Genomic DNA, 24,981 nt, shown 5'->3' on the forward strand with positions numbered 1-24,981 from the left:
CTTTACCTATTACAACACTATGTCTTCTCAAAAATAATCGAAATCTGACAAAAACAGAAAACAGCCAATTTAATGATAAAAAAGTCCTCTGGAAAGCACACTGCCACCCACATGCACAACAGTTCCATTGGACTCAGAAGATATAATGTGCCTGACATACTTTTTCTTTAGTATGTCTATAAATCATTTGAAATTTAAAATTACACATGAAAACTTATTTGCTATTAAAGTTAAGGTTGAGATAGAATCAGTAGCAGTTAATTCATCAACAATTCAGTGGTGTTGATAAGGCATTCCCATCATCTCACTTAAAGAATTCTAAGAATTTCCCTTCTTTCCCCAAATCTTATAGTCACAGAATTAATGCCATCTCCCCTTTCAATAGTTCCACTTAATGTTTAAACATGTATCTGAATAGACAGGAACACACACACACACACACACACACACACACACACAAGAGCTTTGTTAAATAATCAATTTCAAAATGAAAAAGAAAAAACCAGCGTGGCTCAACCACGCTTCACTCTTACTTTGTTGTACATCTTCACATATGGACATAACAAAACAAACAAGCAAGTAGAAAAAAAAAACAAAGACACTGAAATAGAGAACAAGGGGACAGTGACCAGAGGGGAGAAGGAAGGGAAGTTAAGGGGGAAAAGAGGGAGGGATTTGGAGGAACAAATAGGAAGGACACAGGGACGAGAACTAAGGGGGGTGGAAATGGGAGGGAGGTGGGGAGCATGGGGCGAGGGAGGCTGGGTTGGGAAAAATAGACAAAAAACTGTACTTGAAAAATAACTAAATAAAATTAATTTAAAAAAAAGAAAATAGAGGCCAAAAACAACTAAAGAATGAAGTTTGCTCTTTTAAGATGCAGAATGGTGAAAGGACAGACAGAAAATGTTGGTAAAAGACACGGACAATCACACAGCTTATCCATGTGCCCTGGGGAGACTTCGGTGAGAGACAGAGATTTTGTTACAAATTGAGAATCACTATACAGACTTTGTGCTTCTACCAGCAGAGAAAATAATTCTACATGCAGAGAACATTTCATAGCTTGTATTGCAAAGATTTCCCCCAGTATAGGAAATTATTTATTTAATGCCAAGTGTGTTTTTCCCCAACATTAAATGTTCCCTTGAGTGTGTGATTTTTCCATTCATTTCCCCATCTGATTCCTTTATAGTCTAAGCTAATATTCTACATGATAGCAAATGTCACTGATCCATCTATTCTCAACATAGTGGTTTATTTACTTAACTAGGAATTCTTTGCCACGTTCGGACAGCAACAGATCATGAGTGAAGGTGGTTGCCGCCTGTACAGGGAACAAAGGAAAAAGTGAAGAACCAGAATCAAGCTAACATATTGGTTAATGTTGACTGCCAGTTTAACCTGCAATCAGCCCTCTATTGTATTTAAGACTATGAAAACCTCTTATTATTGCTGGCAAACTTTGCTGACTATAATTTTAAAAGGTGGTACCTTTCACCATTAAAAATGTGATGGCTTTTGATCAAGAAAGCTATTGCCTTCTACTGCTTTCCATGAAGAAAAGCCTTTGCTTTCATTGAAGATTTGAGAAAAGGCAAACTTTGTATGTCAAAGAAGTTTATAATGATAAATTTCCAAATTATTTCTGGAATTCTCTTTTATAGGTTATCAGTTCTTGGAATATGTAGTAAAATAAAAGAAATTAAAAATTCCATTGAGCCGTGGCTGGTGTAGCTCAGTGGATTGAGCGTGGGCCTGCGAACCAAAGAATCACGGTTCGATTCCCAGTCAGGGCACATGCCTGGGTTGCAAGCCAGTTCCCAGCAGGGGACCCACAAGAAGCAACCGTACACTGATATTTCTCTCCTTCTCTCCTTCCCTTCCCCTCTAAAGATAACTAAATAAAATCTTTTTAAAAATTCCACTGAGAAATGAAATCAGTTGCTGTGTTTTTCTTCTTGAATCAAATATTCAACATGCTTTATCTTTCATGTTTAAAAAAGTAAATTCTCAGAGAACCAACTACATGGGAAAGCACATTTTCTAATGATGCCTCAGACAAGGGTTTGATCTCTAAATATTTAAAGAACTCACACGACTACTCCAGGAAGACAAACAACACAATTAGAAAATGGGCAAAAGACTTGAACAGATATGTCTCCAAAGAGGACATACAGAGGGTCCAGAGACATATGAAAGATGCTCAGCATCACTAGCCATCAGAGAGATATAAATTTTAAAACCACAGCGACATTCCACTTCAGACTGTTGACAATGACTATCATAAACAAATCAACAAACAAGTATTGGAGAGGATATGGAGAAAAGGGAACCCTAGTGCACTGTTGGTGGGAATGCAGACTGGTGCAGCCACCGTGGAAGACAGTATGGAATTTCCTCAGAAAACTAAAAATGGACCTGCCTTTTGACCCAGCAATTCCACTGCTGGGATGATACCCTAAGAACCCTGAAACACCAATCCAAAAGAACCTATGCACCCCAATGTTCATGGCAGCACAATCTACAATAGCCAAGTGCTGGAAGCAACCTAAGTGCCCATCAGTAAATGAATGGATCAAAAATCTATGGTACATTTACACAACGGAATTCTATGCAACAGAAAGAAGGAGCTCCTACCCTTTGCAACAGCATGGATGGAACTGGAAAGCATTATGGTAAATGAAATAAGGCAGGCAGTGAAAGACAAATACCATATGATCTCACCTTTAACAGGAACCTAATCTACAAAATGAACAAGCAAGCAAAACATAACCAAAGACCCTGAAATTAAGAAAAATCTGACAGTAACCAGAGGGGAGGTGGGAGGTGATAATGGGCGGAAGGGGGGTTTCAGGAACAACTACAAAGGACACAGGAACAAAACCAATGGGAGGTGGAAGCGGGGGAGGGAGGTGGGGATGGTTGGGGTTCGGGGGAGTAGTGGGAGGTAAATGCAGACAGCTGTACTTGAACAACAATAAAATCATTTAAAAAATTTAAAAGAGTAAATTCTCGTCCTGGCTAGTGTGGCTCAGTGGATTGAGTGCGGGCCTGCGAACCACACAATAAAGGTTCGATTCCCTGTCAGGGCACATGCCTGGGTTGCAGGCCAGTTCCCAGCAGGGGACTCACTAGAGGCAACCATACATTGATATTTCTCTTCCTATCTCCTTCCCTTCCCCTCTAAAGATAAATAAATAAAATCTTTTAAAAAAAGCAAATTCTCTAAACGTATCCATATTTATTAATACACTTGTATACAGAGTATATTCTAAAGTCAAATATAAACTATTTTCAGATTATATTTTAGATTATGTTTATTTGCCCAAATACCTTCAATGTTAATAGTACATATGCATAATCCTTCATATGTTTAGGTTGTCAGTTAAAATGTGAAATATAAATTATTCAAAAAATAATTTCATGTTATTTGGCATTAATTTTATATTTTTAAAAAGGAACTTTTAAACACAATATTATGTAACAGTATTTTGCAATGTGGCTAATTCAGCTGATTTTTACAGGAGTGATGCGAACACTGGCCCACAGTGTCTGCATCATTATGGATGAAATGAGACATTCACATGGACTACCTACCAAGTCCGATGGAGGAAAAGGGACAGCATGGCTTTTCTCTCAAGGGGAGCAAAAGCCTTGGCCCTTGCCCTGACCGGCCTTTGTTGGGTTTCATGGCACATTACAAGACGGTCCTCATTTACTATGCACAGGTTTGCTTTAGGTGGTTACCTTTTACAGAAAACAAAGGAGCCAATGCTACTAATCAAATCACAGAAGAGGGATATTTGCAAATGAAAAGGGAAAAGTGGTTCAATGGGCACACTGGTCCTTGAAAGTTTTAGCATGGATTTTAGGAAGTTATTTTGCAGTAAATATTTGCCACAAATCTGGGTGAGGGAATTTTTAGCAAAAGCAAGACTCAAAGCAGCCTAGGCACATTGCAGGCCTAATCCCCCATGGGAGAACCTATCCATGGGTGTGGGTACTGTGCATCTCCAAGTGGGAGCTGGGCCCATGCCATGCAGAATGGTCTCCTGCACAGGAGTCTAATTTATAAAAATAACTTTGTTAGTGTGATTAGAATACTCAATGAATTCCTTAAGGTGTCAGTCTCAGAATTTGTTTGCCTTTCTCCTCTAAACTTGGATTGCAGGAGAAAAATTCATGGTTTAATCAAGTAAATCAAATTCTTTTGATATCACTAAATCCAACTACCACATATTTTCTTATGCTGGCTTTTTTTGGGGAGGTCTTAGTTTTGGTCTAAGGGTTGGTGTTAAGAATTCATTATATATACTATGGAAAAATAAATTTTAAAGGACACTGTTTCCTATCAAACTTCTTTATTTTATTTACATCCTATTGGGTTGACCAATTTTATCCTATATTTAGCTACAAAGATTTCCAATCTTCATCTTTTACTAAAATTGTATTACTCTATTGCCCTAAAGTTCCAGATTGCTTATGGAGAGACAATTAGGTACTGATATTATAATATAAACAATGAAGAAAATAGATGCGAGGCTAAACTTTTTGTTTTTGAATCATCTATTGCTCTAACTTCGGGAAACAGTGTTGAGCTGTCCTTTAGATGTCCATTCTGCATTCAACATAACTTGTGAGCAAAACATACTGTTTTCCCCTCTACCTTATTGTAAAAACATTTCAACTTATATAAAAAGCAGGAATGTAGGTGATTATATGAGTATAGTAAACACATGCATTAGGGAAATAGAAGAAAATGTTCAAAAAATGATTGAAAATCTATGACTACAGTGTAAGACATGATGTACATTAATGCACATATTTCAATGACTATAAGGGAAAAACAACGGTACATACTAATAAAACAGCAACTTACAAGTTAACTTGCATTAAGTAATCTTCTGAATTTCCTCAACTCTAAAATGAGGACAAAAATACTTACTCAAAGATTTGTTTAGGGGCAAATAAATAACATACCTGAAAACCTGAAAATTATAAGCACTGTAGTGTTATTTTTAAACTGTTCAAACTATAAAGGTAGTGATGTTATTATAAAGATACAACTTGGTAGACTGGCATTTATATTAGACTTTTAGAAGCTATTCCAACTTATGGTATACAAATGTATTTTAAAGTTTTTATTTATACTAAATTCATATTTAACCCATATTTAAGCACAGCAGTAAGCTGAGAATAATTTGATGACTGTTTTGCTTACTTTATGTCAGTTATATGCAAATAGTTAACATTTCATAAATAAAATAAAATTTACTTTATTTAATAATATTCCAGGCTAGTGTTCATGGTTAAGAACTGAATAATTCTTGCTTATTCACAGTGTACATATAACTGATACCAGTTTTCAATAAATTAATATGGTGATGTAATTTAACAGAAAAACATATTAAAGAACTCTGATGTTGACTACAGTCTTTTTCCAAAACACATTCAGTTAAAAAACTCCATTTCATTCTACTTATCAGTTATATAACTTTATATATAACTGATATGTACATATATAAACTTATATAACTGATAAGTATATATTGCAATTAACAAGTAGTAATAGAATTGTCCAGCAGAGCCTTAGCTATTTTTAAAAAGTAGATTGAAAAACCACTGGCAGTAGATAAAATAATTCTTTTGGCAATTCTTTAGTCATTTCAAGATCAAACAGTATTAAAACTAAGACATAAAGGTCAAAGTGAAATCTTAAACTAAAATTACTGAGGTGAAACTGCCAGAAAGGTCTTTCTTTGGAGAGCTAGCACTCCTCTCCCTTCCCCCCTTGCTGTTTGTAGTGATGTCTAAATGTAAAGGGAAAGTAATAAACCTAGCACAGCTGAATGGAAATAGAAGAATATCAAACTTCTCTTCTTTTGTATAAATTCTTTGGATACAAATGATTGTCATAAAGTTGCTGGGCAGTTTTCAAAGTTGAAACATTTAACTTTCAGTTATTAGAAAAGGAATAATGAGTATTACCATTTATGTATCAGATGCTGAATTAAGTGCTTTACATATAATACCCCTGCAAGGTAGAAATTACAAATAATTATGCTCACTTTTACAAAGAGAGAAAGAGAGAGGCTGTGTAAATTATTCAAGAGAATAAAACCAAAATGGAGTAGGGTTGAAATTGGAAACCAAGTCCATTTAACAGAAAAGTTCATGTTTCCTTCCTACTACAATGGTCTGCTTCAGGGAACTAATATTATAAACGCATGTATAAATTAAAGTTAACCAAAGCTTTCTTGTCACAGAAGTTTTCTAACTTCCATTCTACTAGTACAGAGTACAGTTTATTTTTCAATTTACAAAAGCCATATTTATCTGTTATAGAACCTGACACAGAGTATATAATACAAGGGTAGGCAAAAGTATGTTTACAGTTCTGAGTATGTGGAGCACAGGTTTATTCTTATATTATTAATTATTAATTATTATACTTATTTATACAAAAACTGTAAATGTACATTGTCCACACATGTATATAAACATGAATTGGGATTACCCCAATTTTAATGGATGTACTTTTATAGGGCATGCATGCATGCATGCATTATTTTTTGTATCTACTTTCTATTATATCCACATTTAAATCTGAACCAAGAAGACTTCGAATAAACAATACTAGGAGGAAACCAAGAAGACCTGGAGTAAATTGTTTAGTATTGTAGCTGCCTGAGGTGGCCATAACAGCTGAGGCAAACAAGAAGGTAACAATAACAATTAACAATGAAAGTTAAAAGCTGGGGAATTCAATGTCCGTAAGGGCTTCAAAAGCTCTGACGTGTTCCTGGAAATCTCTAAGGCTACCCAAATATACGTGGTACTGTTTATATGACCAAGAAAGACCTGAGAAGCTCTTAAGCTCCCGCCTTAAGACTCTGAGCAAGTAGGAAGTGAGGGCTAAGGCAGAGATGCAGGCTGCCTGCCTCCGTTGAAAATGTGCCCTGAGGTGAACACAGCGCCCCTCAGCAAAGGCTGGGAGACTCACTGGGTAGAAAAACTTAAGGAAGCCGCTGCCTAATATCTCTGATCATTATGCTAACTAAACAGTGGTCAGCTTGACAATTATACAGGTCAAGTTCAGAAAAGTCACTACACAAATAAATATTATCAACCACCATGACCACCACAACAACAAATAGGGACAAAAACCCTGGGGAGGAGGGCAGAATCTGGTTTCCAGTTTCCATAGTATATTATTTTAAGAAGTTTGGCTGTCAACAATAACAACAACAACGAAACTACGAGCTGTTGCACTTAATAAACAAACACTTTAAATTAGCAGTTTAAGCATGTTCAAGGAACTAAAGAAAACAGTGTCTATGGAAATAAAGAAAAGTATGTCTAAAGAACTAAAGGAATGATGCCTCACCAAACATAGAACATCATTAGAGAGACAAAAATTATAAAAAAATAAATGAAATAGAAATTATGGACTTGAATGTATAATTATTAAAATAAAAAGTTCACTGGAGGGGCTCAACAGCAGACATGAGCTGGCAAAAGAAAGATCATCAAATAAAAAGATGGGTCAACTGAAATTACCCTGTTTGAGGAGAAGGAAATAAGAATGGATAAAAATGAACAGAGCCTAAACAACCTCTGGGACACCATCAAACTAACAAACACAGACAGTGAGAACCTGGGAGAGGAGAGAGAGAAGGGGCAGGAAGACTACTTAGAAAAATAATGAGAGAAGACTTCTAAAATTTGAGTAAAAACACTTATCTATACATCTAAGAAGCTCAATTAACTCCAAGTACTGAAAACTCAAAGAAATCCCCATTTAGATATATCATAATCAAATTCTCAAAAAACAAAGACAGAGAACCTTAATAGTTATAAGACAAAAGCAATTCATAAATTGGACATAAGCAAAATTAAAAAGTTATGTGCTTCAAAGACATTACCAAGAAAGTGAAAAGTAAGTGCACAGAACAGGAGAAAATATGCACAAATCCTGTATCTAATAAGGGACTTTTATCAAGAATATATGAAGAATTTTACAGTTCAACAAGTAAAACTGACTCAATAAATAAAAAGGGCAAAGGATTTGGGTAGACACTTCCAAAGAAGATGCACAAATGATTAACAGACACATGAAAAGACTGTGCATTGTCATTATGAAATGATACTCAAAAGACACCACTTCATGCCCACTAAGAAGGCTATGATCAAAGAGTAACAATAACTGTTTCCAAGGATGTGGAGAAACTGGAACCTTCACACATTGCTGAGGGGAATGTAAAATGGTGCAGATGCTTTGTAGAACGTTTTTGCATTTCCTAAAAATGTTAGACTTATCATATGACCCAGAAAAAGGACTCCAAAGTACATATCCAAAAGAACTAAAAACAGGCACTCAATCAAATACTTACATATGAATGTTTATAACAGCATTATTCATAAGAGTCAAAAAGTAGAAATAACCCAAATGTCCATTAACTGATGAATTGATAAATAAAACGTAGTATATTCATATTCATACAATGAATACTATTCAGCCATAAAAAAGAATGAAGTACTGACACCTGCTACAACATGAATGAACTATGAAAACATTATGCTAAATGAGAGAAGCCAAAAAAAAAAGAAAGAAACAAGCCAGTCACAAAAGGGCCACACATTATATGATTCCATTTTTATGAGATGTCTAGAATAAGTAAACCCATAGAAATGTAAAGTAGATTAAGGTTTGTAAGGGGCTGGGGAGAGATGGTGAGTGATTATAATAACAAATATGAAGTTTTGGGGAGGCACTGATAAAATAATCTAAAATTAGTGGTGATAATCATAACTTTGTAAATATACTAAAAACTACTGATTTTTATAATTTAAAAAGGTGAAATTTATGGTTTGTGAATTACTTTAATTTAAAAAAAAACATATCCAGTGGTGTCATAAAAACCCGAGGTTCACTTTTGGTAGGTGAATAAATCTACTAACTGTGTAAACTAGTAATTCCTCTCTGGGGTTAGTGTCATGCCCCTGTTATAAAATAGGAATAAATATACTTAGTTATAGATTCCCCTGAAAATTAAGTGATATAACTATATTTTAAAAACCTAGCATATTTTCAAGTAGCCACCAAATACTCAGATACTATTAATTCTCTCATACCTTTATTCTCATTGAATTTTCAAACTACCAACTCAGTCTTACAAATTTCTATGCCTGTTCATCTCTCCCTTCATTACATGACATTACAGTTTCCTAAAAACTGCTCATTTGCCAAAGGATCTCTCTCTAGTATGAAGAAGAGAACTAATGTTTTTCTGCTATGAAGAGAATATATTTTAATATATGAAAAGAAGAACATTATGGAATAAGTTTTTATACAGAACTGTTGAATTTCAAAGTTTCAAGCTATCTAACAGGTCATTTAGAACAACTTTTAGCTGGTGGGTCCTTGTACCAAAATGCATTAGGTGGTACTGATATCATCTGCTGGAATATTTCTAGTGTTTGAGAACATGCCTATCCTAGAGAGGCCTAGCCCGCCCACTTTTTGGAAAAATGCAGTGCAGATATTTATTTACTAGAACAGGTTCTTATTCTTATTATATCTCTTAGGATACTTTGAAATGTTATTATGTATTTAACATGTATATATTCATGTAGCTCTTTTCCTTTTTTTGTCACCTAAATTTCTGGAGGTGGAGACTGTAATTACCAAAACTGTTTTGAATTCAATCATAATCCGTGTCATGTTTATATGTGTCTTTAATAAACACAATTGGATCACAATGGAAAAACGTGAAAACATGGATGCCCCTGTATATTTGGGAACATGAAAAATCACAGAAAGTGCCAAAGGGGCGAAATTGTGAATTCTTGCAAAAAACACCTAGTTAAAAAATGTCTAGCTAGGTACTGCTTAACATATATTAAAATGATTTGGAAATGTTTTGTCATTAAAATGTTACTATTTACAAGTTAGAGGTTATCCTATTAAATTTATTATGGTATTTAAAAACTCTATATCCATACTAATTTTAATTCAATTTCATAAAAATAATTAAAATATTATAGTAATATTAGAATATTAGAGCTATATGAATTATTTTTATAGCTGAAAGTTTAGTTGACTGTATTTATAAAACTCTATGTTTAGAAGGAATAAACATATTGAAAATCTAAAATGTAGTTTTCCAAAATGCTATTTCTTTTGTCCATCAACAATCAGTAAGGGTACATTCTAATTCTATTAACAACTCTTGGCCCTGGCTGGTGTGGCTCACTGGACTGAGCGCTGTGGGCCTGTGACCCAAAGGGTCACTGGTGTGATTCCCAGTCAGTGCGCATGCTTGGGTTGTAGGCCAGGTCCCCAGTGGGGGACACGTGAGAGGCAACCGCACACTGATTTTTCTCTCCCTCTATTTTCCCTCCCTTCCAACTCTAAAATAAAAAAATAAAATCTTATAAAAATAACTCTTAGTTTTTCTCTATTTTTATAATTCTTTCTTTGCTTCTGTAATTATCTCAGTATATAACAAGTTGACATAAAAACAGACACTATGATTGCATAGGAAAAAAAGTGAAACTTGTTACTTGAAGGAATACGTCAAAACAATCTTCCTAAGTATATAACCAAATAGACGCAAAGATCTTCTGAAATACTGGCATGAATAAAATCATGTATTAGAAAATAGCTCTGTCAAAAGGACCTATGCAGTATTATTGGAAGCAATAATGATACTAGAGTGTACTAATTTTAATATACATCTTTTAGAGGTTGTAAATTAAATGTTCAAATACGTACCAGATCTGTTTTTGGAGTATCTGGATAGTCAGAGAAATAAGGCGTTGAACTTCTGACTCCACTGTTGTCAGAAGCTGGCTTGGGAGGCTGAGCGTGCTGTCTGTAGGTAGCACTTTTAGGAGTCCAACAAAACAGGTTGATTGATTCTCGCACACAGCGTTCAATGTCGATTTCTAGATTGAAAATGGGAAGATGTATAGAATTTGGATCGCTACATTTATGGAAAAAAGCACAGTCTTTCCTAACTGCATATATTCACACATGGCTACGATGATAATTAGAAAAATGTCAGTAAAAGAAATAATGTAGATATTAATTAACATATGTTTGACTGAGATGGCAAAGGTATTTTGTATTATTATGCACATACATATTCACACACATTAACATATTTAAATGCATGCACATATTTATGTTTTAGCATTATCAACATGCATACATATCTACTATATGCATATATTTGTATATTTCAGAAAGTAATTATTTAAACATCATGGATATAATACAGTTCCCATTTAAGAATCTGCCTCATTTATCCTGATCACATTTTCACTTTTTCAAAGTAAAATAGTGACTGGGGTAGGAGGCAAAGCTGGAATTTTGGGGTGGGCTGGAAAACGATTCAGAAGCTGATTCATCATGACTTCTAATATAATGTACCAAAAGTTTCATTTCCATCTTAAAGAAGATATAAAGTAATGAGGAAAAAATTTATTGAGCTCTCAATTCAGTATTTCTCTTTTTAAAAAATAATATTTTGAATGAAGTGCAGAAAGGCTTAGGTGAAAAAGATAAACTTGATTAAATAAAACATTTTCATAGAATATTTCCTTTCCTTTTCCAGATTTGAAGTGTAAGCATCTTTGAAACAGGTAATACATATAGGAATGTTGTTCCAATTTCAAATTTTGCTTGTGTGTTATGATGGCACTGTAGCTCTCTAGGAGGTCACTGTTCTTGATGAAAGAGTCAGCTAGTCCTGTATGGGGAAAGGGTAAAGATCGCAGAAAGGCAGTGGAAGTTCCGTAAGCTGATTAGGATGAAAAAGCTTTTCCCTTTCCCCTTTTATATTTCTAACATTATACAGCTTTTCCCTTTCTATATTCCTAACATTAGTAAATAACAGATATTCTCAACTCCCCTGCAAAAGTACAAGTGTTAGCTTAGAGAGGCGATATAGACAAACAAACCGCATGTTTTGAATTTCAGAGATACGTTCCCAACTTTTTGAAATGAGAAACTTATATATAAAGGGGAGAAGGAAATAGGCATTTAAGTCGATACTGCGGATGGTGCACGAGTCATGCATTTAGTGCTGTCTGCTTTTTGTAAGGTGGAAAATCCTTGCATAAAAGAAGGGAAGCACACACTTAATGAGCATCCAATATGCGATAGGCACTGTATACTTCCTCTTAGCTCACTTAATTCTTACAATGATTCTTGTAGACAAGTATTGTTACCCTCCCCATTTCTGCTGAAGATGAAAAAACTATGACATAAGGAAGTTCAGTGATTTAATATGTGTTATTAATATATGGTTAACATGTTTTATCATAAGTAGAAAATGTCTGAAGTTATTGAAGGGTTATACAACATCTTTTATTTCTAAATGATTTTGAGTATTGCCAGCAGGTCTGGAAAGGCCAGTTACTTAATTAAGCATTCCCTTATCTGCTATTACTTAGCTCTGCCAGCCTCACAGTTGGTTACTTCCATGGCTAAACAAAGAGGTGGTATTTCACCACCCCATATGCTCACAGGGGTGTCCAACTGCAGTGGCTCAGGATGGCTATAAATTCGGCCTAACACAAAATGGTAAATATGCTTAGAATATAATGAGATTTGTTTTGTGATTACATGTCACAATGCATTTAATGTGTGGCCCAAGACAATTTTTCTTCCAGTGTGGCCCAGAGATGCCAAAAGGTTGGACACCGTTGGCTCACTATTCCTCACGTGCTATCTTTAAAAAAAGCACAGTTTTACATGTTTTCAGACATGGGTCTGTTTATTTGAGCAATGGCCAATAGAGTGAAATGTATTTTTTAAAAAGCTCTTTTATCTATTTCATATTCCACAGAAAGAAGACAGATATCAACAAAAGAAAAATCTAAGTTTGAGACAGATTTCTCTGTTCCATTTAGAAAGAGATATGCTTACTTCATTTTAGAAAATTCCCAATTAATATGGGTAAGATAAAAATTTCCAGCTAAAGGGAAAAAACTGTCATCTTAAGAAAGTCAACCCATTTAACACTGTTTAGCCTCCAAAGAAAAAGAATTTCTGGTGACAGATTTTGTATCTGCAGTGCTCAAATCACTGGACACATCTGGCACCCAGCAAATGCCTGACGTCAAGTCAGTGGTCCTGATCAGAGGCTGTAGTTCAGTACTGGCGAAGGACATTTGCACCTGCCTGCGAAACCCCCTCATAATACCACTAAAGGTTTACAGTGCATCTTGAGAATTTACTGGCATGCACCCCAGTTCCACCCTGATTATTAGTACTGGCAGATATCCCATTCTCCATTCACTTACCCCATACCACCTCTCTCTCAGAATGTTTCAAAGCACTTTCTCATAACCCAAATATTATGCGAAAGTACTTTGTACACTGTACACTAAATATGCAATTATTCTTAAAAATAACTTATCCTACAGCACTGCTCTTTTCTATCTTGCATTGTAATTTTGATACAATGCATTGTGAATAAAGCATTTACCCTGGATTATGGTTCCCCAGGTGTAACTCCAAAGTCCTTGAAGTACTTTGTGACGCTGATAGAAATAATGTCTCTAAATCTCGGCTTCTTTATCCTCATCTATTACTATCCAATCAAAAATAGTGAACTATTTTCAAAGTGATAAACATTCTGTATTTCCTTTGAATGAGAATAGGCGAAAAAGGCACCTCTCCGGGAGCCCTTTGTTCTCATTTTAATGGCTATGAATTGTTTCCTAGATCCAGGGAACAGTTGCTGTCTACCTCTCTTTTTTTTTTACCTTCTTTTTTTCTTTTTTTATTAATTATTTTTATTGATTATGCCATTACAGTTGTTCTATTCCCCCCTTCATTCCCCTCCACCCTACCTCCCCGTCCCCATTACCCCCCCTTTAGTTTATGACCATGTGTCTCAAGTTCTTTAGATTCTATATTTCCCATACTATTCTTGCCCCCCATCTATTTTCTATCTACTGTCTATGCTACTTATTTTCTGTACCTTCTCCCCCCCTTCTCCTCCTCCCACTCCCCTGTTGCTAACCCTCCATGAGATCTTCATTTCTATGGTTCTGCTCCTGATCTAGCTGTCCTTTTAGTTTGCTTTTGTTTTAGGTGTGGTTCTTAATAACTGTGAGTTTGCTGTCTTTTCACTGTTCATATTTTTTATCTTCTTTTTCTTAGGTAAGTCCCTTGAACATTTCATATAATAAGGGCTTGGTGATGATGAACTCCTTGAATTTGATCTTATCTGAGAAGCACTTTATCTGTCCTTCCATTCTAAATGAAAGTTTTGCTGGATAGAGCAATCTTGGTTGTAGGTCTTTAGATTTCATGACTTGGAATACCTCTTTCCAGCCCCTTCTTGCCTGTAAGGTCTCTTTTGAGAAATCCGCTCTTTACCATATCTAATTCTTTCTGATGCTCCTCTGTGTTTGAATTCTAACTTTGTTGAGATATTGTTTCTTCATTCACCCCGCCATTTTGCTAGAATACATTTTCCAGTAACTTCTAAGAAAGAGTGCATAGAAAGCAAATTACTTTGACATGTTCCAATCTTTTAATACATTTATTTAGCCTCTGGCTGATAATTGGACTATCCATAGCATCGTAGGGTTGAATGTGAGTTATGAAACACAGTGTTCCGTTGCTGTCTTCTGAGAAGTCTGATACAATTCTGATTTGAGGTTATTTGTATGTAATTTCCCCCTTCTCTGTACACTTTTAGGATCCTTGGTATTCTTAAATTTCATGATACACATATGTGTGTACAAGTTCATTGTCATGGGCATTTAATAGTCCTGTAATTCTTCAGGGGCAGAAAAAGTTCTTGTGTGATGTCTGTGATAACCTATTTCCTGCTGTTCTCTTCCCTCTTGTTCTACTACAAGAATCTTGAATATACTGAATTGGATTTCTAATAACTTTGCCTTTTCATTTTACTTTCCATGTGTATTTTTGTCCTGTTCTCTGAAAGATTTCCTAATCTTTATCATTCACTCTTTCATTATAAAGGTCATTGAATTTCCACATCATTTTTAATGCCCAATAATCATTTTTTATCTTTACTATATAAAAATTCTAATTTTTCGCAGCTATAATATCTTCTCATAATTATGTTTCTGAGGATTATTTCTTATTCAGTTTATACTGGTCTAAGTCTTTTAGTGGAAGTCTTTCCTTATAGATTTGGTGATCTATACATATTTAGAAGAACAACATTAAAAACCATAATTAAAGTTTTATGTATGTGGGTGGGGCTTGGTGACTGGTGGATTCACTATAGAAAAAACTAGGGATGTGGTGATTTGTCAGAGGACACCTAAATAAGGTGTTTTTCCTTCTAGGGACATTCCATCACTCCAGGGAATAATTCCCTGACCTATCTAAATGAATCCTTGCCAGCATCCTAGGAACTGACCATGGATGGACCTGGGGTTTGAAACTATTCATCCCTCACTTCTGCTCTATGCTATGCTCTTGGCTCTAGGTCTCAAGACCCTCTGATTCTATTACTTGAAAGAATACCCTGCCAAATCTACTGTTACCTCTGATCATGTTTTTGTAAAATTTGCAAAAGTAAAGATATCTAAACCATAACCAGTGAAGACTGCTGTCTTTATTTACAACAATTTTTCCTCCATTATACTTCTTATATTGGGCAACATTACAGAGGCTGTGGATACTTTGAAATATAAGAGTAGGCTAAGTTAGGGATGCATTTCATTTGGTTTCATGTGATATATTTCTATGAGTTCTAGTCCCTTTGGGGCTTTGAAAACGATTTTCTCCTTGATCAAACTCTAGCCAGGCTTCTCTATACTCTTTCTTGACTATGCCTCAACCTTGGCCTATAAAGATTTGAACAAAACACTAACATTGTGTAATAGTTCCCAGACATATCCCTAGGATGACCTTAGTCCTCTCTTAAAGTGCCTGCCTGAGAAAAATCAAGACTGACAAAAGAACTTAATGTTTTCCCAGTCAACACCTGAAGACAGGGTCCCTGTCTCCTGGTCTCCATGGGAAGGTGAGAACCTAACTTCAATCAGTGCCAGTTAGCAAGCCCAGGTGGGTTTCCCCTGGACCAACGTCCGCCTTCATACTTTGTAATTTTTCGCTTCCCTGAATCTTGTGAGGCCCCCGTCTCCCACCTTCATTCCTTAATTCTCCCTTTAACATGTACTGTTACCTTCGTACAAATTGAAGTTGACTTCAATTTGTGGTGAACTTTTCCTTAGTCCAACAGTATATGACTGACTAAAACATATAACTGGTAACTTGCTTTATCTTTGACAGTATAGTAAAGTTATTGCCAGCTCTAGGAATGGCTTCCTGGAATACTTCCACCACCCTCTATACAGAGGCACAGGGTATAATGCATTCGGAATATGCTCCAGCACCAGAAGTCTATGGGTAGGAGAAACGCAGTTGTCATATACACAGCCAAAAGTCAAACTGGGAATTCATTCGAACATTAAACATGTAAAACTGTAAGCAGAGAATTTGGTTCTCAGTGATGCCCGATCAAAAGAGAAATACTTTCCTTCTGGAAGTATACTTGATAATGTTATAATCACACCAGTAACTAAAAAAAAAACTTTTTTGATAGACTTTCACTAAGTACCATTTTTGTGATAATGGGAAACAGACTTGTAGCATTATAAAAATAGAGACTATAAATGCATTGTCACGTTTAATGCATTCCTATAATCAATAAAAAAACATTTCAACTAAACCTGCCAGTGGTGAGACTGATTATCTATTTTCTCTATAAAAATATAGCATAATTACTGTCATATGAAGAGGTGATCAATGAGTATGAAACAAAAAAAGGAAAAATATAGACATGATATTTAATAAATAAAATTATTATTTTTCTGCTTTGTAATTTGTTCTGATCTCTGCTTATTCTAAATATTCTTTTCACAAGTTAATTTTGTATTGTAATTGGTATCATCTTCTTGAAAAGGGCTGTCTCCCCATATTGCACAAGCTTCAGGCCATACACTCTGGATCTGCCCCTATCTTTCAGTCTTCTTTGTGTGTCGGAGGAGGGGACCCTTGGCTAGAGGGTGAGACAAAGATCTGTCGGTATGGGAGAAATGAAGCTATTCCTTATGCAGACATTCAGTGGATTCTTCTCTAGCTTTCTTCTAACTGTGCATTAATCTTCAATTCCTAAGATGCTGTGCTTTGCATCAAGAACTGGCTTGCCTGTTGCTTCTTCCTCCTTTGAAAGTAGATTTCAGTTTTCTTTGCTTAAGTGAGTTACTACTGATGTAATTGTCTTCTATGTTCCAAATACTTGCTGACATTTCTTGTCTACCTGTGCTCTTCATACATTCTCTTTGTAAATTATATATTTTTTCATTCCCTTACTGTCACTTCAGTAATATTTCAGAAGGGAGCAGAGGTAAACATATGTGTACAATTTGTCATTATTAACTAGAAAAAATTCAGACTTATAAAGACTCTAGTTCAAAAGGGTTGGGAATAAAATTAATGGGTGTGGCAGGCTTGAAGCCTCACCCCCTTGATGCTCAGAAAGCAGTATAATAAAGATGACATACTATAAACAGCATTAGCCTAGGAGGCAGAAATGATTCGGGCTTGAATTTCAAATCAATAAGTTACTAGTTGTATAGTTTTGGCAAATTCATTTTTCTGCTTTTCTTTTCTCAATCATAAAATAGGATTGATATTACCCAATTTTTGGGAGTGTTAAGAAATAAGACACACAGTAAGAACCCAAGGTTTTACAGATAAACTTAAAGATACATAACACATGGACAATTTTAAAATTTCAATTAAATTTTTTTGAAAAAGCATAAGACCTTACATCTCAATTAGTCTGCCTTCTTGTTTTAAACACCCTTGGAATATAGGCTAATTTTCTATTTTGAACTTGGTAGATGTCTCCTTTGAAGAAGATTTTTAAAATAAATTATTCTTTTCTACTTTCCCCCCAAAACAAGGACTTGTAATATTATTCAGCAATAAAAAGAAATGAGCTATAAAGCTCTAAGCAGACATGAAGAAAAAGTCTGAAAAGGACTAGCCATCAGAGAGATCAAATTAAAATCACAATGAGATACCACTTCACACCAGTCAGAATGGCCATAATTTTAAAAAATCAACAAACACCAAGTGCTGGAGAGGTTGTAGAGAGAAGGGAACCCTAGTGCACTATTAGTGGGAACGCAGACTGGTGCAGCCACTGTGGGAAACAGTTTGGAATTTCCTCAAAAAGCTAAAAATAGAACTGCCTTTCAATTCAGCAATTCCACTGCTGGGATTATACCCTAAAAATCCTGAAACATCAATTGAAAACAACCCCGATGTTCATTAATCCTGAAACACCAATTCAAAAGAACTCCTATTCACCCCAATGTTCATAGCAGCACAATTTACAATAGCCAAGTGCTGGAAGCAACCTAAGTGCCCATCAGTAAATGAATGGATCAAAAACTGTGGTACATTTATACAATGGAATTCTACACAGCAGAAAGAAAGGAGGGAACTCCTATTCCCTCAACAACATGAATGGAACTGGAGAGCATTATGCTAAGTGAAAAAAGCCAGGCAGTGAAAGACAAATACCATATGATGTCACCTATAAGTGGAACCTAATCTACAAAACAAATAAGCAAGCAAAATACAACCAGAGACACTGAAATAAAGAACAAACAGATAGTAACCAGAGGGGAGGAGGATAATGGGGAACTGAAGGGGAAGGGTCATCAAGGATCGAAGATTAGAGGTGGGGGTGGGTGGAGCGGGTAAGAGTGGTGAGGGGAAAATGGAGATAATTGTAGTTGAACAATGATAAAAAGAAAAGAAAATTCACTTAATATAGTTATGCTATTTATGTAAAATAAAAAATTTTAAAATCTTTGTAAACACTAAAAGTGATTCAAAATTGTTTTAACTAGAGATTATCTACAATTCCCAAATTTTCTACTCACAATCTAGCTTTTGAAATGAAGCTCAATACATGAGATTTAGCAATGTACAAACTTAGGTTTAGGTCTAAATAATATTTCTTCATGCCACTGTGTCAATAAAAGCTACCCTATTGTTAACTTAACTGAACTAAAATTGAAATGACTATATTTAAGGAATGCTATTAAGTGCTGAGGGGTCATAAAGATGAACAGATGAGAGGTGTTGGAGTTTGGTCCAGTAAGAGAGAGTTCCCAGTGATCACCTTGGGTATTTAGTTAAAGATGTCAACATGACATAGTCTTGGATTAAGTACAAAATTAAAACAGACTAAAATCAAATTCACATAAAAGGACCCACCAGTTAATTTAATTATCTAGCAGAACAAAACTCAACACTCTTTATAAAATGATAAAACCACACACCTTACAATGTATCTTTATCAATATTCACTATGTAATAAATAATGGCTAGATATGCAAAGCAGAAAATTGCAACCTACAATGAAGACAAACAGAAGTTAATAGAAACAGACCTACAAGATAATCCAGAATTAGAAGCAGCAGACAAGACTTTAAAATAGCTACTATAAATACGTTTAAGTATTTAAAGGAAAATATAGTCAAAGTGAATGGATAGAGGAATGCTAACAATAAAAAAAGAACCAAATTGAAATACTAGAACAGAAAAGCATATTATTTGAAGTAGCTACTGAAAGGACTTAAAAGCCAAGATAAATACAAAGAGGACTACACTGAAACAGTCTGCTAAAAAACCACAAATACAAAGGGAACACAAATTTGTGGGAGGAAATAAAGAGCACTAATTATTGAAAAGTATAATGGTAAATGCAAGAGATTATCTTTTTGCTTCACTTAGTGTGTTTAAAAGACAATTAGCCAAAATAACAGCATTATACTGTGGAATTTATTACAAATGTAGACATAAAATGAAGCAATCATTATCAGACTGGATGAACAAAACAGGAAATATGTATATGCCTAAATTTACTATATGTCTGGACTACTACATTCTGAAAGTGATAGTTAAAATACTTTTTAGAATATTTAATTTTAAAGTAATAGAATATAAATATTTTATTTCAGCAACCTTTTTTGCCCCTTTTCACATTTACTTTTCAATTACAGTAAACATACGATGTTTCATTAGTTTCAGGTGTACGACATAGTGATTAGACATTTACATACCCTATGAAGTGATCAACCTGCTAGGCCTAGTTCCCATCTAATAGTATACAAAGTTATTACAACATCATTGACTACGTTCCCTATGTCGAACTTCACATTCCTGTGAAGGAATATACTTAACAATTTATACATCGAATCCCTTTCACCTTCTTTACCCATCCCTCCGATCCCCCCACTTCTGGTGACTACCAATTTGTGCTCTCTATCTAAATGTATTTGTTTCGCCAATTTTTATCTCTTCCATCAGTGCTGTTACCCCAGTGCATCCACTTCACGGATCTCTCATCCTTCCTTCTAATCACCCCGTTAGCAACCTTCTCACATCAGGATGGTCATGTCATCCTTAAGCTATTTTCTATGCCTCCAGGGCTTTCTCCCCATCTTCCTTCAGGGCTGGTACTATATCTTTTTATTATTTTATACTATTACTTTAATTGTTGTTGCTTATGCTATTATAGTGGTCCCAATTTTTCCATTTGTCCCCTGCCCCCAAGCCCTTCCTTCCCACAGTCATTCCCCACACACTGTTCACATCCATGGGTGATGCAACCCTTCTCCCCTCTTACAGCTATCAGTCTGTTCCTTGTTTTTATGCCTCTACTTTGCTTGTTAATTTTGTTCCTTAGATTCCAGTCAAAATGAGATCATATGGTATTGGTATCTCTCTGGCTTATTTCACTTAGTACAGAGCTTTCCAATCCCATCCATGCTGTTACAAAAGGTAAGAATTCCTTCTCTCTCTTTTTTTTTTTTACTGCTGGGTAGTATTCCACTGTGGTAAATGTACCACAATTTTTTTATCCACTCACCTACTGATGGGCACTTAGGCTGTTTCCAAAGCTTGGCTATGGGTATTATGTCTTATCTTTAACTTAATGGCTGTGTTTTCCATGTAATTGTGTTTAGATATGTTGAATGAATAAACTTACTTATCCTAAGGTCTCATAGAAAGTGGCCAAAACTTCTTGACAACTATTTCATCTACTTCAGGTGCTTTACAGTTCAAAAACACTAACTTGAAGTTAGTGAGTCTTACTGACAAATATTATTAAATGTTTTCCCCACATATGTCTACCATTGTTTTGATTTTTGTTCTAAATATGGTATTTTTCATAAGCTTGCATTTATTGGGGTTTAGACTTACTGACACTGTTATTAATCTATATAATATTTTTGGATGATTTGTCCTTGTTATGCTCCTTTTCACACTCTTAGTTTCATTCATGCTTTAAACCTCATAAAGATCACAAAAAATTCTTCTTTCCAGTAGGGAAAGTGGAAAACTGGCCATTTAAAAATATGTCCAGACCATTCTATTCTCTGAAACAAGGTCTGCCCTTGCAGAAAACTATTTGACCAGAGTCTAAGTGGCCTGGGAAAGGGAAACACTGAACTCCTGCCTCTCTAGGCTTCTACGTAGGGGAGAAAAATACCCATCCCCAGCCCCCTCTAGCCTTTCCTGTCTCACCTAAGAGGGGCAGGTACTAAGAAGCATTTGTGAAGGTCACAACACAGGGACACAGGCCTGATAGGAGACTGAGATCTAATCACAGGAGTACAGAACACTTTCCCTTCCCTACAGTTTACCTACATACCGACAGGGCTCCTGTATAATAATAACAGTAACATAACTGAAAGAGCTGCATGTCTAAGACCTTACTGAAGAAGAAATCTCTAGGGAAACTCAAAGATAACAGGGGAATGAAAAGAAAGATACCAGAGGAAATTTTAGTCTCTGACTAATCTTCAAATTACATGTCATTCTGTCACTCAAGTGACTCGACTTCTCAATCTAGGTCCCATATACCTCTTAAGCACATATCTAAAACTTTACTTAGCCATCTCTCCTAGTACCATGCCCACTCACCCTTCCTTAAATTGCTCCTGCTCCCTACCTTAGGGTATAGAAATACATTCACACACCCAACATTCCACTGGATTCCAAATCCTACTGATTCTTCAGAGCAATTCAGAGAGGGAAGGTGAATTCCCTCCCTGAAAAATTAAGGAACAAATGTACAAGCCAGTCAAATAATTTACTGGAACTGGAGGCAATACCATATGTAATTAAGATAACCCAAGTTCCAAGTGTCAGCCACAGTTTTAAGATACCACTGGATTGTCTTTAAATATTTGTCTATGAATGCTTTGGGTCAGTACAAAAAACAATAAACCAATAATAAGATTGTTAATTATAAACCTAATACTTATTACACACACATTCCTAGCAGGAAATCATTAAGTATTTGTTGACTATATGAATGGATATATTTTAAAAACACAATCTTGATTATGTAGTCTAAAGGGGAAAGGATGTACAATATGTTACTGGCTCCTACTTTAATTCACTCAGCCTTTCAAACCCATGATATGTGCATGCCATTACTGGCACATTTTACTAAGCATCTATCATCTCTGCTTCTTAATGCCTACAATGAAATGACAAATAAATACAATAAGCATTACTGATATATGGATACTTAAACATTTTTCTATTCTTAACATAATGGTCTTCATCATTTAGCAGCTGAGTAGGTAGATACTATGATGCCAGGCAGCTGGCTGATAATGGTACCCAGTACACTTCAGAAAACAGGACAATGCAGCAGCTTGGAAGATTTAGCACTAGGTCAGTAGCAGCTGTCGTTTTCTCTTTTTCTTTTATACCTAATGGTGAATCAGAAGCAAAATAGGAGTCTGATTTTTTTAGAACATTTTGATCAAGTTGAGTAAGCATTTTTCGCATGACTGACAAATGTATTGAAGGTTTAAACTGGTTTGAAGTTTTAGAAGCAATTACAAATTCTTATAATAAAAGAACATTTTAGTTATTTGTTTTATGTTCTGTAATATTAAATAACTAGCCTATGAGCACACTGGCTTATTATTCCTCTTCTTTTTCTCTGGTCTATGAGTTTGTTTTTTCTCAAATTTTTTTGTTTTGATTTAACACACATGCTGCACAGTTAGAGACATGTAGTAAAAAGTTACTTTTCATTCTGTTTAAGATAACCATAATTTAAGATACATAGCACATGAGATTATTTTCACTTATGTATAGATATATAGGGCTAGTTAGAGGAGAAAGGAGAAATGGGACCCATGAGAATTACATAGGATCAAAATATGAATCAAATATGAACATTGTATGCTAAATGTCACTTTTAAGCATGATGCATTATGGTCCTTACATCGTTACCTGCTCTATCCATCAGCGGTATATGCAGGAAGATTTTAAACATATTTTTTGATTTTAAAGATTTTTGAGGTTGATTACTTTAACATACTTCAAAAATAAAAAATAAATTTATATCTTAAGTGTGTTGCAAACCCCAGGCACATATGAACACTCAATAAATATAAAACAAACATAAAAATTTCATCATTGGTGTCATGAAACAAAATATGTTTAATAACTGATCTATAATAACTATATAATTTTTGAACTACTCAAAACAACTCAGAAAGCAGAAAACCTTGTCAATCATAAAGCAGTCTTCCTACAGAGACAAGCCTTTCTATTATTTTGTGAAGCTTTGGGACCAATTTTAAAATAATCTTTCAATTTTCAAGGTAAGTAGAAAATTCTCATCAATCTTGATCTTATTTTTCACTGTAGTTCCCAACACATAAGAAATTTTCCTTTTAACTTCATAAACTATGTACATACTGCCAAATTAATGGTATGCTTCAAGATCAGCAACTATATGGGTGTTGTGAGAATTCTTCCAGCTTCTTAGAATCATTTCACAACTTGAGTCTTTAACGGTCATTCTAGTGTGTTTTCCACGAACATTTATCTGAAGCTTAGAAGTCATGTATTATAAAATCTGTTTTCAAAATTTCCCCTTTTCCTTAAAATAATGCAGTATCCCTACCCACCTCCCACCCCTGCTCCAAACAAGGCTGATATAACCTAATGAGATTCTGAAAATACATTTTCAGTTTATATTTTGGTGACTATGTAATCATGTTAATAAATCACTCTCTCATCTATCCTTAACCAATTTTAAACGACTTAGTATTTAATATTCCATCTAAATCTTAATATGTAATTTTATGGCTGTGGGGGGAAGCAGGGCACCATAAATAAAATCTCCATATTTATTTTCCATAATGACTGTCCTTCTGCAATTCCATGAAGATACACTTAGAAACTGACACACATTAACACCATATAGGTACAAGCAGGAAATGTAAGTGGTTCCTGGCTTCAGAAAAAAATGGTATCAAATCTCATGGGTCTGAAAATACAAAACCTTCATCAAACAACTGTGTACTCCTGTTGTTCTCCTTTTTTTTTTAACCAAATAAGCTTTCCACTCTGTATGGGCCTAAAGGCAGAAAAAAGAAATTATGGATACATAGTGGAGGCACTTATGTTAAGAATCCTTTGCTTTGTTCAGGATAGAGTGCCTCAAAAGGAGCAAACAGAGACCAAAATGCTCAACAAATATCAATACAACATTCGTATTTTGGTTCCTGATATAATTTTCAGTGATACTTTTCATTCTTTCAAAAAAATTTAAAAAGAAAAAAATCTGTATAAATGTAATTTTTAAATAGCTCTGCATGACCATGCATTTTTTGTCTTCTTTATTTTTTAAAATACTTTATTGATTGTCCTATTACAGTTGTCCTGATTTCCCCCCTTTTGGCTTCCCTTCACCCAGCACCCGCCATTCCCTCAGGCCATCCCCACACCATTGTTCATGCCCATGGGTCATGCGTATAAGTTCTTTGGCTACTCCATTTCTTACACTGTACTTTACAACCCTGTGGCTATCCCTTAACTACCTATTTGTACTTCCTAATCCCCTCACCTTTTCA

The 24,981-nt window shown here is 35.1% G+C and overlaps 1 protein-coding gene across 3 annotated transcripts in view; it reads right to left on the minus strand.

Moving 5' to 3' along the window:
- The window catches only part of TBCK (TBC1 domain containing kinase), a 186,122-nt gene that overhangs the window by 52,972 nt on the left and 108,169 nt on the right, over nucleotides 1-24,981 (minus strand). For all 3 annotated transcript variants that reach the window (XM_037154438.2, XM_037154439.2, XM_053657031.1), the window contains exon 23: nucleotides 10,781-10,953. In XM_037154438.2, the coding sequence (XP_037010333.2) occupies nucleotides 10,781-10,953 (173 nt within the window). The remainder of the gene's footprint in view (nucleotides 1-10,780; nucleotides 10,954-24,981) is intronic.

The sequence above is a fragment of the Artibeus jamaicensis genome, unplaced genomic scaffold (assembly GCF_021234435.1).
Source record: "Artibeus jamaicensis isolate MK-2021 breed Jamaican fruit bat unplaced genomic scaffold, CSHL_Jam_final scaffold_3222, whole genome shotgun sequence".
In the NCBI taxonomy this organism is placed as follows: Eukaryota; Metazoa; Chordata; class Mammalia; order Chiroptera; family Phyllostomidae; genus Artibeus; species Artibeus jamaicensis.